Source organism: Propithecus coquereli, unplaced genomic scaffold (assembly GCF_000956105.1).
Source record: "Propithecus coquereli isolate 6110/MARCELLA unplaced genomic scaffold, Pcoq_1.0 Scaffold272, whole genome shotgun sequence".
NCBI classification, from domain to species: domain Eukaryota; kingdom Metazoa; phylum Chordata; class Mammalia; order Primates; family Indriidae; genus Propithecus; species Propithecus coquereli.
The window spans coordinates 189854-208082 of NW_012148308.1; the positions used below are offsets into that span (position 1 = coordinate 189854).

The 18229-nt window shown below is 60.6% G+C and overlaps 2 protein-coding genes across 2 annotated transcripts in view; one reads left to right on the forward strand and one right to left on the reverse strand.

Annotated features, from left to right (window-relative positions):
- Positions 1-14453, forward strand: part of KATNB1 (katanin p80 (WD repeat containing) subunit B 1) — a 20299-nt gene extending 5846 nt beyond the window's left edge. Inside the window, exons 3-19 of the mRNA XM_012647862.1 lie at positions 2384-2501; positions 7968-8068; positions 8424-8465; positions 9400-9483; positions 9703-9818; positions 10319-10390; positions 10511-10661; positions 10799-10989; positions 11120-11250; positions 11582-11632; positions 12295-12362; positions 12486-12605; positions 12713-12862; positions 13153-13229; positions 13304-13378; positions 13624-13740; positions 14034-14453. Coding sequence (XP_012503316.1) covers positions 2384-2501; positions 7968-8068; positions 8424-8465; positions 9400-9483; positions 9703-9818; positions 10319-10390; positions 10511-10661; positions 10799-10989; positions 11120-11250; positions 11582-11632; positions 12295-12362; positions 12486-12605; positions 12713-12862; positions 13153-13229; positions 13304-13378; positions 13624-13740; positions 14034-14166 — 1797 coding nt within the window. The 3' untranslated portion in view covers positions 14167-14453. The remainder of the gene's footprint in view (positions 1-2383; positions 2502-7967; positions 8069-8423; positions 8466-9399; positions 9484-9702; positions 9819-10318; positions 10391-10510; positions 10662-10798; positions 10990-11119; positions 11251-11581; positions 11633-12294; positions 12363-12485; positions 12606-12712; positions 12863-13152; positions 13230-13303; positions 13379-13623; positions 13741-14033) is intronic.
- A 1025-nt stretch (positions 14454-15478) lies between these two features.
- Positions 15479-18229, reverse strand: part of KIFC3 (kinesin family member C3) — a 37401-nt gene continuing 34650 nt past the window's right edge. Inside the window, exons 17-21 of the mRNA XM_012647838.1 lie at positions 17970-18201; positions 17483-17617; positions 16984-17092; positions 16379-16407; positions 15479-16157 (exon numbers count right to left, since the gene is read on the reverse strand). Coding sequence (XP_012503292.1) covers positions 16403-16407; positions 16984-17092; positions 17483-17617; positions 17970-18201 — 481 coding nt within the window. The 3' untranslated portion in view covers positions 15479-16157; positions 16379-16402. The remainder of the gene's footprint in view (positions 16158-16378; positions 16408-16983; positions 17093-17482; positions 17618-17969; positions 18202-18229) is intronic.

The window sequence follows — 18229 nt, forward strand, 5'->3', positions numbered from 1 at the left end:
ACAAATATTCCTTTACGACATAATTTGTAATGGCTTCCTGGTATTCCATTGTGGAGATGAGCTGTAATTAACTTAGCCACGCCCTGTTGTCAGCGTGGAGGTTGATTCCAGTTTTTTGGCTCTGCTGAACCATCCGGTGGTAAAGATCCTCATCTCCCTAAATCTTTGAGGAGATCTGTGATGGTTGCATTAAATCCAAGGGCGTGCACTTTTTAAAAAGCTTTGAAAGCATATTGCCAAATTGCCCTCCAGAAATCAATTTGCATTTTCACCAGCAGCATAGGAACCTAACCTTTTTTCTCCCTGCGTCCATGCCAACAAATGCAGTATCATTCTTTGGACTCTTGGCGAAATAAAGATAAAAAGAAAAAAAAAATGGTGGGAGGTGATATTCATTAGTAGAAACTTAATCACTTCATTGTTTTTGCTAGATCCAGGGGAGAGCTGAGGTCTACCCAAACCGCAGCCAGGGTAGTGGGGTTCAGTAAGAACGAATTAAGATGGTTTGTTTTTGAGACAGAGTCTTACCTGGGCTAGAGTGCAGTGGCATCATCATAGCTCACAGCAACCTCAAACTCCTGGGCTCGAGCGATCCTCCTGCCTCAGCTTCCCCAGTAGCTGGGACTACAGGCGTGTGCTACCACGCCCAGCTAATTTTTAAAAAATTTTTTGTAGAGATGGGATCTCGCTGTTGCTCTGGCTGATCTCAAACACCTGGCCTCAAGTGATCCTTCTTGTCCTCCCAAAGTACTAGGATTACAGGCGTGAGCCACCACACCTGGCCTTGTTTTGTTTTACTTTGTTTTTAGGGGGTTCAAATGTGTTTTCTTCCCCCTCAAAGGCCAAAGGAGTAACATACACAGTTGAAAAAGAATCAGCCATGACTGGCCAGAAATGGGGCAGGCCCTGACCCCGTGCTCTTGCCCCCAGAGCAGCACAGCTATCAGTCTGAGCTTGGCCTTCAGACTTGTCTTTGGACACCAGGTGCAGCTGTCAGCCCCTGCCAGCGCCCATCTCACCTTGGGCTTGATGTACGTCCTATGCCCTCTGCAGACTGTCCACTTCTATTTATTTTTGTTTATTTTTGAGTATGTGATACGCTCATGCAGTTCAACATCCAAAAGACAGAGGGTAAACAGTGAAAAGTCTTCCTCCCGCCCCTGGCCCCTGCAGCCCTCCTTGGAGACAGCCACAGTTCTCAATTCCGTCTGTGTCCTTCCAGAGTTATCTTATACACATGCAAGCAAATACGTATGTCTTCGCCTGCCTTTCACATAGGCGCTGTCATGCTATATACACCATCCTCCATCTTTTTGTACCTAAAAGTGTCATGGATCAGCCTGAATCTCACTCGAAGGGTTGGTTGCCTCATTCGTTTCTGGGCTGAGCAGTAGGCCACTGCGTGGGCGAGCGTGGGTGAACCAACAGCTTAGCCAACCAGTTTCCTGTCGTGGGCATTTATATCATTCCCGATTTCTTGTTGGGTCACTGCAGTGAATAACCCTGAGTCTGTGTTTGAGTGCAGAGGGCAAGTCCCCAGAGGCGGAATGGCCGGTCTGAAGGGAGTGGGCATTTCTCACGTGGGCATTTTGCCCAGTGGTCCTCCCTGGGGTTTGTGCCTATTTATACTCCTACCGGGGACATTTGGGAGTCAGACAAGCTGCTTGGAACTCTCTGACCCCCGTGGGGACTGTTGTCTTAGCAAACAGTGATAGAGGTGCCACTGTGCCCTCGGGGTGGCCAGTGCTGCACGGGGAATGACAGACACCATGAACCTCAGGTTCCAGCCTCCTCTCCAGAAAGCTGGAGAAGCGGGCACTTCCCCCGCACAGAGTGGCTGAGCCGGGGACCTGCTCTGAATTGTCCTCCAGTAGAGTCACTCCCATGCCCTCTGGGTTCCACAGGCCCCTGCCGGGGCGCGTGGCGCGGTGTGTGCCCGCGGTGAGCCCGGCCTCCGCTCTGCCGTGGCGTCCCTTGCTGAGGGCTCGTGTCGGGCAGAGTGAAGGTGGGAGCACAGCCTGGCTGGGGTGGTTTGCAGGAAGGGCTGCAGGGACTGCGTCTCCTTATCCTGGCCAGTTGCTCTCCTCAGAGGGGCCCAGGGCCATTTTTGCAGTGACACCCATGTCAGAGCACGGTGGGAAGGGGGAGGTGGCTGGGGAATGACCAGGCTTTGGCCCGCTGTAGCCGCGGGAGCCGAGGCTGAGAGGATGGCGTCTCCGAAGCCGTCTGCAGCAAAGCCTGGCGTGGCCCCTATGGGCGCAGCCTCCCCGCGTTGGCCACTTCTCGCGGAAGCCTTCCCTGGGACCCAGAATTCAGGGCGGCAGCCTGGGGTGGGGGGCTTCTGTCCATGCGGTGCGCCGAAGCTGTCGCCCTCCCTCCACAGAGCCTGACGGGTCACACGTCCCCAGTGGAGAGCGTCCGCCTCAACACCCCCGAGGAGCTCATCGTGGCTGGCTCCCAGTCGGGCTCCATCCGCGTCTGGGACCTGGAAGCTGCCAAAAGTAGGCTCCGAGCTCGCCTCCCCTTCCCGCCCGTGCGCGCCCGCCCTCGTCCCCGGGCCCTGTGGCCTGCTGCCCCCGCCCCCCCCAGCAGCCCGCCCTGCTAGGTTGGCTGCTTCGCTCCTGGAGCACCGAGCGCACAGGGCGGTGCCCACCCCGTTCCTGTGAGCCTGGCAGCAAAGTGCACTGCGACCTCTGGAGTGGCTGGCACCCGGGGGAGGGGGTGGCGCCCAGGAAGTGTCTAAACGAACAGCCGCGTGGGTGGGTGTGCGAGTGTGTGCACAGATTCAGAACCTGGGTGGACGTCAGGTGCTGCCGGGGACCGCGCAGGACACGTGAACGAGTGAGGTGGCTGCGTGGGGAGAGCTGTGAAAAACTGGGGAGCGTGGGCCCCGGTTCAGCCCCGGCTCACTGGTGCCACCTGGGATGTGGGCCTGGGGGGGCAGATCTTCTGTTGGTTGCGTTTTATTTTAGTTTCGTTCTCATCTACTCCCAGCGCTTCTCCTCCTACCCTCCCAGGATCACCACTGAAACGCACAGTGTTTACACTGTAAGGGCCGTGTGAATGCCTGTCACAACCCATTATGTTTCTTTTCTTTCTATAACTTAGTTTCCCTGGAGTTAATAATTGTTCTTTTCTTCATCCGTATATTTTCAGTATCCCTGTCACTAATTCATCCCCAATTCTCTGCCAGAAGAGTAAACCTATCCCATAATCCAGGTGTCTCTTCTCAGAGCCTCTGTCCCCCAGGTCCCGGTGGCCTGGGAGCACTGGGGCCTGTAGCCCAGCTGTCACCGTGGGCCTCTGTCTCCTCTCTGGGAAGTCTCTCTTTCCATCTGCTCTTCCAGGGCTCATATCGTCAGCTTTCTTCCTTCTTGGTTTTCTCCTTCTTTTTGTTGGAGCACACACTTTCGTAGCTTACTGAGAAAGGGTGCGTGGCAGGCATGGTTTTAGAGACCTTCCATGGCAGAAAATGACTTGATTCTACCCTCACCCTTTTTTTTTTTTAAATTTTAAGTTTGAGCGTAGAATTCTAGGTTGGAAATGATTTGCTGTCGGAATTTTGGAGGTGCGGCTCTACTGCCTTTTAGATTCCAGGGGCTGCTATTGGGACAGTAGCAACCAGGAGGGCCAGTGCTGTTCGGATCCTAGGTCCTTCACAGGGACCAGCTTCTCGCCACCCGCCACCTCTCTCTCCCTGCAAGCTTGTAGGGTCTCTGTCCCACTGTTCTGGCGTTTCAGAGTGACGAGCCTTGGTGTGGGTCTGTTCACCCCTGTGCTAGGTCCTCGCTGGGCTCTTTCAGTCTGGAAACTCGCACCCTCAGTTCTGGGTCAAGTGGAGAGTCCCACCTGCCGCCTCTCAGCCTCAGCAGGTGTTGCCAGCTCTGCAGGTTTTTTAAGAGAATCTAGAAATCTGGAAATTCGTGTGGAATCCACCCATTTTTAAATGTCGATGGCTAATTCAACATTTTTTCCGGAACACCGAACAGGCCAGCACTGTGAGGTCCAAATAAGAACTGTTTGCTTACTGCTTTTTTGCCGCCTCTGGTTTGGACCTTGCAGCATGCCGGGCGAGAGGCCACCCACCTGAACCCTGGAGAGGAAACAGCAGCGTGGATCTTGCCGAGGCTGCTTTTTCTAGAAGAGAGCCCCTCGTGCCTGGCTGAGACTTGAAGGTTCTTCTGGGCCTCTCCCCTGGTACATTCTGTACATCGGCTGCAGGACAGTGGGCGTCCACCACACACGCCCACTGGCAAGGTTCGCTCTGCTCGAGGACAGTGGGCTTTTCTTGTAGGAGCTCCTCAAGAAAGGCGGCGCCCCTGGCCTCTTGCATGATGCTTGCATACCTGGTGATGGTCTGTTTAAGATCAAAAGAGGTCGGATGTGGTGGCTCACACCCATAATCCCCGCACTTAGGGAGGCCAAAGCAGAGAATCACTTGAGGCCAGGAGTTCAAGACCAGCCAGGACAACATAGTGAGATCCCATCTCCAAAACAGAAAAAAAAAATTAGCTGGGTGTCTTGGTATGCACCTGTGGTCCCAGCTACTTGGCAGGCTGAGGCAAGAGGATCACTTGAGCCTAGAAGTTTGAAGCTGCTATGAACTGCCTCTGCAGCTCTCTAGCCTGGGCAATAGAGTGAGACCCTATCTCAAAAAAAAGAAAAGCGAAAAGAACAGAACAAAAGAGCCCCTGGACCTCTTTGATGATAAGCAGGACTGCTTGCTTTGTGTCTTGGCATGTGGTCCCGCCACCTGGCCACACCAGTGCTCTGCTTGGGCATTGCTGGGCTCTGTCGGGCAGAGGAGGAGTGAGCCCAGGCTGGCTGGTCTCTAACGGAGAAGGCGAAAGGCCTGGACAGAAGGTGGTCAGCTCCCTGCACCTGAATCCCAGTGGATGGCCACCAGCCATTCGCTGTTCACTGAAGAACAAGGGACAAAATCGAGAAGCCAGGACACCGGGCCTCCTGCTCAGGCTTCCTCAGCCACGTTTGTTTTGAGCACAAGGGGAATGATCACATTGATCACAAGAGGCATTTCGTCAGGTGGCCAAGAAATAAAAACTGAAGACCTCTGGATTCCTGGGCCCTGGATGCCCAGGGCTGGCTACTCCACAAGGAGCCTCTTACAGATACCTCAGACCCCACCTGATCAGTAGCGGGTGAGCCCCGAGTCTGGTTTCCAGCAAGCTTCCAGGCGATTCCGATGCAGAGCCGGGTCGACAGGGCCCCTTTATCTGACAGATGGGCAGACAGGCCCAGGGAGGGCGCTAAGTTTCGTAAAGACCCTGTAGCTGTGCACAGCGGAACCTGGGACGCTCATCCGTGTTTCAGGACTCCCATCTCAGTGCTCTGTGCTCTGTGCTCTGCCATTGGCTACCTCACAGTTGGTGGTTCTCAGATGGACGAGAAACTCGCCCTCAGCAGGTGGAGCTGAGACCTCAGGCCCACCTCCACCTGCACCTGCCAGAGCCTGGGTGACAGTGACAGAGGCAAATTGAGGCCCCAGGTGCAGAAGAGGTACGGAGGGAGCCGCCTGTCACATCAGATGCCTCAGAGGGCTGCCTGTCGCTGGAAGATTCAGGCGGAGGCCGAGCAGCTGCTCGGCTGGGAGGGTTTGGAGGTTCCTATGTGTGGCAGACAGACCCCAGAGACCCCTCCACGATGCAGTTCCCAGATGCCATGACTGAGTCTGGGCATCAGGAGGCCTTCCAAGCACCCTCCTGGGACAGGAGAGCAAAGGCAGGAGTCACGGCAGAAGAATGCGGTCCTGCTGCTTTCCACCGCGCAGCCGGAGGGCGAGGGTGGCCAGCCCAGTGGATCCCACGGGCTCCCACAGGAAGGTGGCCTGCTCTTAAGAAGCTGGCCCACGCAGGGGTGGGACGCCACAGGGCGGGACAGGATTTCGGAAACCTCGCCATGGGATGCAAAGCGAGTGGGCTGAGGGCGGGTGAGGACTGGAGCAGGAGCCAGCAGGAGGCTGCGTCCTCCAGCCCTGCGCTAAGCAGGCCTCCCTGGTCAGCAGGGCAATGCCACGGCCCCAGCAGCACCTGCCAGCCGCATGGGGCAAGGAGGGGCAGCTGCTCGGGTTCTAGTGCCGCTGAATTAGATGCTCACGTGACAGGCTTGAGAGGGATGTGAAGGTTGCTTGGTCCCAGGGCCTGCCGCAGAGGGGCGCTTAGGCGGATGCATGGGTGCAGTGGGCGGGTGGATGAGGAATGGACTTTGTCCTCAAGGCAGGTAACAGTGACAGCAGATCACTTTTATCCTGCTCTACCCGGCGCTGGGCCTGTCCGAGGAGCTTTAGCGCAGGTCAGCTGCCGTGACCCAGGCAGAGCACCTGGTAAAGGAAGCCGCTTACGAGGCAGATGCCTGCTCCAAGCTCTGGCCCCCACCCTGCTGTTCAGCCTCAGGCCCTCGCCCACCTGCTGGCGTGTTGGGGGGCAGGGCAGGGGGGAATCGGTGAGCTAATGCCCAGAAATCCCTCAGCCCATCGAACACCGGAAAATGCTCAGCCGACATCATGGGGACAAGGGAGGTGCCCAGGTGGCCATGGTCCTGGGTAGTGGGTTGTCACTGGAGCCAGAAGAGGGAGAATGAGGACACGTGCTCTGGCCTGAGGAGGAGGAGAGAAGGTCCAGCTTGGGGGACAGACGGGGATGGAGGCAGGCCTTCTGCAGGAAAAATTAGAATGCGAATAATTACAACTGGCATTTATTGAGTACTTGCCATGTGCCAGGCCCATGCTAAGCTCTGTATGTCCATTTGCTCACTCAGTTCTGACCACAACCCAGTGTGAGTCTCAGAGAGGGTAAGTGATTGGCCAGGGTCACACAGCAAGTGAGGAGCAGAGCCAGGACTGATCCTAGGACTGTGTGGCTCCAGAGCCCACATCCTGACATTGAGGGGTGGAGAGGAGTATACAGTAGAGTTCCTTTAGTCCACCCAGTGCTTGGATCTTGACTCTCCTCTCCCTAAAGTGTCACATCTGGAGTCTTGAACACCTCCTCCGACACAGAGCTCACTACCTCACCAGGCACCCTGTTTCACCTTGGCTCGTATGTAAGGATGGCTGGACTTCCACATCCCTTGGCCTCAGCACTGTTGGGCTGATCTGTTTCATTCCGACAGTGGAATTATAAATCTTTCAGAAAGCAAGACGCGTGAGACAAATTTGAATGGTACCAGAGAATACGCAGAGACAGTAACACCAAGTTTGCCAGCAGGCTGGGCGGGCCTGGCCAGGGAGCTACTTGCACAGCCTCACAGGACGGGCGATCAGTAGGTGATCAGTCCTGGGGGTTGTGTTCTCCCAGTTCTCACAGGTCCTTAACTTGCCTTCACGGCCACCCTCAAGATCCCCTGGACAGGGCTCTGACCCCAGAGGACCAGTGTGAGCACCAGGGCCTCCCCAGACGTGCCCTCCACTTGGGGCCTTTGCCCACCACTTCCATCTGCCTAACACAGCGTCCCTCATCCTTCACCCACTGACATCTGCTCAAATGCCGCCTCTTCCATGCAGCCTTCCTGCATTCTTTCCAACCAGCTGCTCTTCCAGCTGGCAACGCCTGGCCTCTCTCCTTGTGCTGTCCCGGGTAGGCTTGTGCGCCCTGCAGACTGTGAGCGCCAAGTCCAGGGGGCCTGAACCGAGCGCAGTGGTGACCTGGCTCTGCGGCCTCTGGGGGTTCGCTCATGAACACACTGGGACAAGCCCACGGGCACAGTCTGGGGAGGTGCGATGTGTTTTCTGGGAGCTCGAGTAACAACAGAAAGGGCTGTCATCTCTCGAGAAAAACAGGAAGATTAGCTGTTAGGGTGGCGGGACTCTGGTTGATTTTCCCCCTATTTTGAAAACCCACGTTGTTCTCTTTTTCCGTGCAGTTAACATAAACCACACGGATGGCGCGACAGCCCCTTCTCTGCCAGCTGTCTCACTCTCGCACCGTTGCCTCTGCTTTCTTTCTTGTTAGTTCTTCGCACGCTCATGGGACACAAAGCCAACATCTGCAGCCTGGATTTCCACCCGTATGGCGAGTTTGTAGCCTCTGGTTCCCAGGACACGAACATCAAGGTGAGATGCCACCCTGTGCCTTGTGCCTCCCGCTGGGCCCGCAGCAGGACTGGCCCAGCCCTCACACGCTGGGTGCTGGCCGAGGCCTGACCTGCCTAAGGGGCGAGCTTCCTCGGTCTGGGGGCGTCTTCCCTCTCCGCAGCCCCCACCCTCCCAGGGAAGGCGGACGTGCGGGCAGTGGCCAGACGTTCTGCTCAGGACGCCCGGCTTTAGTGAGCAGTTTCCATCCCTCTGTCGTTGGGCGACGCGAGGAGCGCCCCCTCTCTGCCCGTGGCTGCACGCCGCCCTCTGGCCCAGGCCCCAGGACTTGGTCGTGACCTCTCCTGACTCTACGCCTCTGTGTCTCTCTCTGCAGCTCTGGGACATCAGGAGGAAAGGCTGCGTCTTCCGATACAGAGTAAGGACGGCACCCTCTGTCGGTGACCCCATGGGTGCCTCGCACACTCCGGGCAGGGCGTGGCGCCCAGACCCTGGCAGGGGTGGAGGGGATTGCCGTCCAGGGTGGGTGAGACCATGAAATGTGGACCCGGATTGGGCAGGAGTGCCGTGGGTGGCCCAGCTGCACCCTCTGGCTTTCCCCGAGTCCCCCAGAGCCATGTTGATCAAACTGTGCTCCAAGCGAAACCAGCGAAACCAGGCAGGTAACTGGTGGCATTCGGTGAAGGGGGCTCCTGTTCACGTGAGTTTGGTAGTTGGGGGTTTTCAGAGCCTTTGACATTTTTTTTTTTTTTGAGACAGTCTTGCTCTGTTGCCTGGGCTAGAGTGCCATGGCATCAGCCTAGCTCAAACCTCAAACTCCTGGGCTCAAGCGATCCTTCTGCCTCAGCCTCCCGAGTAGCTAGGACTACAGGCATGCGCCACCATGCTGGCTAATTTATACATATATATTTTTAGTTGTCCAGATCATTTCTTTCTATTTTTTAGTAGAGATGGGGGTCTCACTCTTGCTCAGGCTGGTCTTGAACTCCTGACCTTGAGCGATCCACCCGCCTCGGCCTCCCAGAGTGCTAGGATTACAGGCGTGAGCCACCGCACCCGGCCTCAGAGCCTTTGACATTAAAAGAGGGCATTTAACTCGCCAAAAGGGGGCATAAAATACATGGTTTCCCAAATAATATGACCACATTGTCTTGATTTCCTGGAGTGTCCTGCAGGCCTGGGAGTCCATGGCCACACATGGAGCAGTGTCCTTCTATGACATCTCCTGAATGTAGCCGTCTGTCCCCTCTGTGCCTGTTCCCCAGGAAGGCACGTGTGGCAGGGCAGGGATGGAGTGAGGAGTTGGGCCCAGGCCCCTAGGGTGAGCTCCGTGCTCTGTGCTCCCTCCGCAGGGGCACAGCCAGGCCGTGCGCTGTCTGCGGTTCAGCCCCGATGGGAAGTGGTTGGCATCAGCTGCGGACGACCACACGGTGAAGGTAGCTCCGCCCGACCTCGGCCGAGGGACTGGGGACAGGGGTCTGCTGACCACACCCAGCTGGGTCCTCGCCTCCCTCCTGATCAGGCTCACGTGTCCCAAGCCTGTCCAGAGTGGGCAGTGGTTTGTGGATACAGAGCTCGGGCTCAGGCTGGATTAGAGGGAGAGCCAGCAGCCGAGGCGCCCAGCCCAGCCCTGACCTCCACCCGCCCGCCCTCAGCTCTGGGATCTAACTGCCGGCAAGATGATGTCCGAGTTCCCTGGTCACACGGGGCCTGTCAACGTGGTGGAATTTCACCCCAACGAGTACCTCCTGGCTTCTGGCAGCTCTGACAGGTGAGGACGAGGAGCAGGGCTCCTGTCCCTGACTGCCGTCCCTCCCCATCTCTGCCCTCCGTGCGTGTCTCCCTCCATTCCTGGTCTGTGTCTGCCCTGGGGTGTCATATGCCACACAGATAATCCTATGTGGACTGAATTGGTTTTCAGCCAACCTAGGACTGGACCCTGGTCCCATGTCTCCCCCAGCTCTGGTTCCCTGGCCCCGGTGTCCTGGGTCTGTGCCTTCGTGGGTAGGTTGGGCCCCAGGGCACCTAGTGGGGACCCACAGTGCAGGGAGGCCCGTGGCTGTTGGGGCCAGTCCACCCAGCTCGGCCTGGGACTATGTTCACCCTGTCCCCTGCTGAGTCAGGACCTGCTCCTGCCCCAGACATTGTTCCTCAGGGGCCTGGCCCTGCAGGGAGAGGTTTCTGGAAAGAAGCCGATGTCCCAAACCATGGGCCTGTGTGGAGGCCAGGATGGGGGACTGGCTTCCTGGCACAACGTGGCTGCCTTTGTAGGACGATCCGTTTCTGGGATCTGGAGAAATTCCAGGTGGTGAGCTGCATCGAAGGAGAGCCGGGGCCCGTCAGGTACGCAGGCGGCTGAGTGGGTGGGCGTGGGTGGGCCTCCCTGTCCTGGGCTCTCCGGGCTTCCTGCGGGGAGGCTGCGCTGGGCGCCGCTGGACCCACACCGACTCTCGCCTGGCGCAGGAGCGTCCTCTTCAACCCCGACGGCTGCTGCCTGTACAGCGGCTGCCAGGACTCTCTGCGCGTCTACGGCTGGGAGCCCGAGCGCTGCTTTGATGTGGTCCTCGTCAACTGGGGCAAGGTGGCCGACCTGGCCATCTGCAATGACCAGCTGGTGAGAGAGCCATCGCACCTACCGCCCACCCTTCCACTGGGCCACCCGCCTGCGTCCACCCGGAGTCCCCCACTCCCGCTCCCCCTGCTGGGATCTGGCCCCTCCAGCCCTCGCCCCAGCTCTGCCACTTCCCACAGATAGGCGTGGCCTTCTCCCAGAGCAACGTCTCCTCTTACGTGGTGGATCTGACACGGGTCACCAGGACAGGCACAGTGGCCCAGGACCCCGTGCAGGACAGCCGGCCCCTGGCGCAGCTGCCGCCCAACCCCAGCGCCCCCCTCCGGCGCATCTATGAGCGGCCCAGCACAACCTGCAGCAAGCCTCAGAGGTGGGGTGCTGGGGCGCCCTTTGGGGACGGGGTGTGCAGGAGCAGGCCCATCACAGGGGAGGCCCCAGGAGGCCCAGCCCCGGGCCTCACGGGGGCCCTGCTTCCTTCTGGCTCGGCCCTGCACCCCCAGGGTGAAGCAGAACTCGGAGAGCGAGCGCCGCAGCCCCAGCAGCGAGGACGACCGGGACGAGCGGGAGTCGCGGGCGGAGATCCGGAACGCCGAGGACTACAACGAGATCTTCCAGCCCAAGAACAGCATCAGTGAGGCCGGGCTCCCCTCAGCGCGGTGTCCCGTCCGTGAAACGGAGGCGGAGGGTCCCTTTAGCCTCATCCCTAACCCACACTGGGGCCCAGGCCCTCGTCCTCGTGCTCCTGTGGGACTGAGGACAGGAAGCTGGTGCTCGCCAGCCAGGCCCGGCAGCTGCTCCTCACCCTGCCCTGGGTAGAGGGAGGGCCTGTGGGGGGCAGGGCCAGGGGTCTGCAGCCGGGTACCGGGGAGCCATCTCCCGTCCCCCGCACGCTGACAGGGCCCTGGGTCCCAGGCAGGCCCGGCCGGGAGGGCTCACACACAGGACCCCCTTTGCCTCTGCAGGTCGGACGCCGCCCCGGACAAGTGAGCCCTTCCCAGCACCGCCAGAGGACGGTGAGTCGGGGCAGAGCCTGGCCTGCCGGGCGGCCTCTGAGCCCAAGACCTGCCCCAGACCCCTCCGCCCAGGCTCCCTCTCCTGCTGGGTCTGTTCCCTCCGCCTGTCTACAGGCACCTACTGTGTGCCGGGCCCCACGCAAGGCCCTCGTGATTGAGCGTGAGCGAGGCAGACAGGCGCGCCCCTCAGGACCCACATCTCGTGTGTGGAGAGCAAACAGTAGGCGCCAGCCACACCGATGGTCGATGGCGGGGGTGGGGGGGATGTGTGTTGTAGGGGACAGCGAGGAGTCCCTGGGGCCTGCTGTAGACCAGCAGTCAGGAGGCTCTGAGGAGGCTGCGCACCAGCCGGCCTCGTCAGGCCAGGCGAGGCGCGGGGAGGCCTCAGGCGGGAAGGGGGTCGGCAAGAGGGGCAGGGAGGCCAGACCCACAAGGCCCGAGCAGGGGGTTTGGGGCTTAAGGGAGAAAACGTCTGCTTTATGACTGGAGAAGGGGCAGGGGTGGAGCTCCTCGTCCTACAAGGCATCCCTCCCCTCCACTCGGCTTTCCCCTCGGGACTGTCGTCTCACTCCCCGTCTTGCTGCTGGGTTCCCTCGAGCCTGTCCCTCCTTCCCCCCCGCCATGCCCAGCCTGACCCAGCGGGCTTTTCCTTTTGCCTCTAGACACAGCCACAGCCAAGGAGGCCGCAAAGCCCAGCCCAGCCATGGACGTGCAGTTCCCGATGCCAAATGTACGTCCGGTGGAACGGGCGTGGCGTGGGGCTCTCAGAGGGTCTGGCATTGGGAGACCCCCGTGTTGGGAGGCAGAGAGGAGGTCTCCGGCTGGCTGCTGACTGTGCTTCGGACCCCTTCAGCTCGATGTCCCACCCGGACCCCCGGTCATCACTTCCACACCCGCACCCAAGGCCGAGCCAGCCATCATCCCTGCCACCCGGAACGAGCCCATCGGGCTCAAGGCCTCCGACTTCCTGCCTGTGAGTGGGGGCCCAGCCAGGGCTGGGGTGGAGGCCTGTGGGGCAAGGGCAGGGCAGGGCTTTGCTGCCTGCGCCCGTGTCAGCGTCTGGGTGCCCGTGCCACGCAGGCCGTGAAGATCCCCCAGCAGACGGAGCTGGTGGACGAGGATGCCATGTCACAGATCCGCAAAGGCCACGACACCATGTGTGTGGTGCTCACCAGCCGCCATAAGAACCTGGACAGCGTGCGGGCTGTGTGGACCACGGGCGACATCAAGGCAAGCACCCTCCCCCTTCCCCCTGCAGCCTGGGCTTAGGGCTGAACCCAGCACAGGCCCCAAGAGACAAGTGGGGGCCGAGCAGCCCCTGTCATCGCGCCATGATAATCTGTGACTCTTCCATCATCATCATCACAAGCTGCCATTTATTGAGCACCTACTTACAGGCCTGGCCTTGCACTCATATTAGGTGTAGTCTTGTTAATACCCCGCAACAAATGCCACCAGCCTACCACACCCACGCGGGGGCCACACTGTCCCCACTCCCTGACGGTGCTCTGTTTGCACAGACATCAGTGGACTCTGCTGTGGCCATCAACGACCTGTCGGTGGTGGTGGACCTCCTCAACATCGTCAACCAGAAAGCGTAAGTGGCTGCACTGGGAGAGTGGGCAGGGGGGCAGGGTGGGGCTGACAGCGCCATGTCCTGGCCTCCCCCAGCTCGCTGTGGAAGCTGGACCTGTGCACCACGGTGCTGCCGCAGATCGAGAAGCTTCTGCAGAGCAAGTACGAGAGGTATGTGTGGGAGGCGGTACCTGCCGCAGCATGGCCGGGGAGAGGCAAGACGCCTTCCCCAGGGACCACAGGAAGGATCCCAAGGGCTGGGTGTCCCTGTGAGGCGGCTGTGAAGTATTGCTGCCCCCGCTGTGGTCCAGAGGGGTCAAGGCGGGACCAGGCCTGTGTGTCTGTCTGCCTGTCTCTCTCTGCCCCACTCCTACCCCGTCTCATCTGTGACTCCATCCATCCATCTACCCCTGAAGCTACGTCCAGACAGGCTGCACCTCCCTGAAGCTGATCCTGCAGAGGTTCCTGCCCCTGATCACTGACATCCTGGCGGCGCCACCCTCTGTGGGCGTGGACATCAGCCGGGAGGAGAGGTGAGGGGCCAGGCGGTGTGTGTGTCAGGGGCGGGGGTGCCATGGCAGGCAAGGGGACGCAGGCCTGGGCCCTGCTATTGACAGCCCTGCTGCAACAGTGGCTCAGGGCATAGGTGGGGTTGGGTTCCTTCATGGCCTGGCTGTTCCGCCAATCCCTGGTGTGGCCCAGGTGAGTCCTGGGCTTCCGCCTTCCCCCGGGGGAGGGGCTGGAGTGGTCAGGACAGCAAGGGCCCCAGAGTGGCCTGGGGTCATGGTGGGGGGCCAGCTCCCTCAGCACTGCCTCCCTGCCCCAGGCTGCACAAGTGCCGGCTCTGCTACAAGCAGCTCAAGAGCATCGGTGGCCTCGTCAAGAGCAAGTCGTGCCTGAGTGGCCGCCACGGCAGTGCCTTCCGCGAGCTGCACCTGCTCATGGCCAGTTTGGACTGAGGAACCCAGGGGGTGGGGGCCTGGCCTGAGCCCCCACTCCTGTTCCCTGTGTGCCCACCGGCCCCTGAGCCTCTGCCCGGCCCCCGCTGCAGCCCCGTGGGCGTCCTGGAGGCAGCGGCACTGGCCCACTGGTCACCTCCACAGCCCTGGAACTCTGAGACAACTTCCTCTCCAGCAACGGCTGCCCAGCTTTGCCCAACTCTTGCTTCTCTTGGGGCAGCGAACTGAGCCCCAGGACTGCTGCTGTAATTTATAAGGCAAATTTTATTAAATTTGTAACTAGTCCCTGATTTCCTTGCGGGGAACGTTATCCTCTGGCCACGAGGCTCTCCCAGGCCCAGGATCACCTGCCCTGATCCCTTCAGAGATGACACCACCCCTCCAAGCGCTGTGGGCAGTGCGCCCAGCAGGGGACAGCAGAGTGCAGGACCTGCCGGGATGGGCCCGTCCAGCCGGACTGGGCAGGAAGGGGAGGCAGAACCACCCTCCGTGGCTGGGAGAAACAGGTGAGGGCTGGGCCCCACCAGCCCATACCCCCATCTACACCCCCAGCTGTCCCATGGACTCCTCCAAGGCTGGTGGAGACCCAACAGCTGTACACCGCAGGGTGCCAAGACCCCAGCCTTGCCCAGAGCCCAGTACCCGCCCCCCAGTGCCTCCGGGGGCAGGGCTGAAGGACAGCTGCCCCCACCGCCTGAACAGCTTTCACCGTGTGCTGGAGCCCCCAGTGCTGGCCGGCCAGAGCGGGCTCTCTGCCCCAGTGGTCATTCCTCAAGGTAGAGCCCCTCCTGCTCCCAAGGCGCCAGCTGGGGGTTCAGCCCCAGTCGGGGAGGGAAGACCCCACTGAGCCCCTGCACAGGTTCCGCCAAGGCTGGGGCCAGGTGCAGGCCAGCACCATCCGGGGTGAGATAGGGGTGAGGAGGGCTGTACCGGTGGTCGGGGTCCCCTAGGCACTGGGAGGAAGGTGGTGCTCGCTTCTGGCCAGGGTAGAGGGTGGCGGTGGCGCCAGGCAGGAGGGCTGGAAGCCCAGCCGTGGTTGCAGCAAGCCTCTGACGCTCTCTTGAGCCTTAGTTCCGTCAGTTGTCTTGGGCACATAGTTATCCTTTTGAGGTGCCTACTATGACTGTAAACAACAGAAAAAGTTACCCAAGATAGGGGGCAGTGCTGGCTCCCCCCGGACCAGGTGTTCGGGACACTGACAGGGGACAGGTCTGCAGCGTGACGAGCCAGCAGCGCCCACGTCCTGCTCCCGGTGAGCGGGCCGAGGGGGTCACAAGACCAACTCTTTCAGACTATACTTGTGTAAAAGGCTTTTATTTTAATAAGTAAAAATGGCTAAGCTTCCAAAAGTTCTTAAATAGGATTTCAGAGGGAGGAAACTGTCAAGAGGCCAGTGAGCAAGGAGAGCCTGGTGCCCGCAGACGAGGGTACCGCCCACTGGCCTCCTGCCAGCCATAAATACAGCCCGGCCCCAAGGCAGGAGGGCCCTGCCTTATGTACACCTAGGAACACTATGTACATGCCCAGCTGTGGGGTCCCCTTCTTAGGGGACAGTGGTGGGCAGGGCTGCCCTGGTTGGTGCCACCAACCAGCCCCAGTTCCATGGCTGCTGTACCCGCCTGGAGGCTCTTAAGTCCACCCTAAGGAGGGCGCCCAGCCCTGCCGGCCGGGGAAGGGAGTTGGGCCAGCCCAGGCAAGAGTCCCACCTCCCACACTCCTGCCCTCCCCACGAGGGCCCAGCTCTCGGAGAGCCCAGGCCTGCCCTTCCAGCCCACGCCATTTGCACCCAGAGCCACAGCCGAGAGCCACTGTTTCCTTCCGAACGTGTTTCTCATCTCTGAGGGGAGACAGGGCAGAAGAGGAGCCTCCACTCTTGCCTCCGCCTCCCGGGGTCCTGGCGCTGCAGCAGGAGCAGACCAGCAAGGCCTCGGGGACCAGGTCCCGGCCCGGCAGGTGGCGCATCCATCACACAGGCATCGGCCTCGACTTCCCTGCAGGAGCACGAGGGTCATCAGCCTCTTGGCTACTTACTTGCGGACAGTGGCCCAGGGCAGGTGCCACCGAGAGCAGGAGGGAGCCCAGCAGAAGCACACAGACAAGCAGGCAGCGAAAGGACGGCCCCAGCCCTGAGCCGCGGGACTCCCCGGCACAGCCCTGCAACCCAAGGCGGGCAGGCAGGCGGGCAGCCCTGGGCCGCTGGCCCCACACTCACCTAGACACTCTGCAGCCCCAGCCGTCAGGCTGAAATCAAAGCGACAGGCGTCTCACTGTGGGCGTGCCTTAGGCCAGGACCCCACGGGACTCTGCTCCCCTACCCCTTCGGACTCAAGGACGGGCCAGGCCCTTCCATGAGTGGGGCCTGGAGCCCTGGATTCTAGTCCTGTGGTGGGGCTCACTCCTCATCGGGGACAGGCAGCCAGCCCTGCCCTTTCCACCACCCCCCTCACCCCAGGGAGCCCGAGGCCTGGGGCAGGGGACGCCAGGCCTGCTCTGGAGGGGGTACTGCATGAGCCCAGCCAGCCACCCTCGGAGAATCGGGTGGGCCTTGGGTCAGCAGGCCCACTAGGAGGCTGGGTTCTTCCTACACTACCCCCTCTCCAGGGGCCTTGGGTGTCCCATCTGTAAAATGGACACAGCACAGTCTGCCTTGACTACTTCCCAGGGGCAGGGGAGACTGGCAAACAGGTTTCTGGAGAAATCATATAAACGTTTAAAAATGAAAGAAAAGAAAAAGCCCATCCAGGGTAAGGCAGCCTGGGCAGCCTGTGGGGAGGTTCCCCACCCACCAGCCACCCCGGCCACTCCCTCCGGGCTCACCTGAGGGCTGCAGCTTCCTGCGGATGGAGCCAGGGCGGCTCGAGGTCCCGGAGCTGGGGGCCGAATGGGCTCGGGCGGAGGGCTGCGGGGTCTGGCAGGCCGGCTCCCACTGTGAGCAGGGACGGGCAGGTGGGCGGGGCCCTGGCTGCTCCCCCACCCCACCCCACTGTGCTTCCTTAACTCAGTTCCCGTGTCTGCAAAATGGGTGTGATGATGATACCCCGCCTCACAGTCACTGCCAGGATGAGATGACGTACGTACAGACGTAAACTAGTTATTACTGAGCACCAAACATGAGCCAGGCCTGCAGACCCCCCACGACCAGCCGATCACCCCGACAGTACCTCTGAGGCCAAGAAGGAACACGTGGACTACAGAGGCTACTGAGTTTGGGTTAAAGTTCTAGCCCCCGCCCCACCACTCCAGGCTGTCCTCATGGGCATGTCCTCCTGCCTGTGACCCAGCGCCAGCCGGAGGCGGCCGGTAGTGGTCCGTGTACCTCTAGATGCTCCTGGCTCGACCAGGACCCAAGCTCTGCCCGGCGTGGCCCGGAGCCCAGCTCCACCGAGCGCACCCGCTCCGCGAACTTGAGGGAATAGAGCGTCTCGCTGGTGTTCTTCTCCACGGGGGACACCTAGGGGATGCGAGAGCTCACCGCCCACCCAGGCCAGCTGGACACCCCCACGGAACTGAAGGGGGCAGTACGGTCCGAAGGCATTCGGCCCAGGGATGCAAGAACGCTTCCTGGACAAGACTGAGAGGGGCAGGCCAGAGGGCAATCAAGGTGGCAGAGATGACGCGAAGGCGTGGAGGGACTGAGGCACACAGGTGTGTATGCAGGGCAGTGGGAGCCGAGGGGGGGCGTCACTGACTCAAGCTGCTGATAAGAAGGGGCCCTGTGCACACCCTGGGGTGCCTGTGTCTGGGTGCTGGCCACACCCCCACGCCGAGGGCTGCCCTGTCCCACCCCACCCCCAGGCCCTCACCTGCACCACCATGAGGGTCTTGCTGTCACCACTGAGCGAGTCCTGCAGCAGGTAGGTGAGCTTAGAGTTGCGAAAGGGCACGTGGCCCTGGCGGGAGCGCAGGGCAGCAATGACGTCCCCCAGGGCCGACAGCGACTTGTTAATGTGTTGTGCCTCCCGCAGGCGGCTGCCCTCAGCCCCGGACTTGCCAACGCGCTCCGAACCAGCCAAGTCCACCAGGTTCAGCTTCCCTGCAGGGGAGACGCCAGGCAGATGGAGGC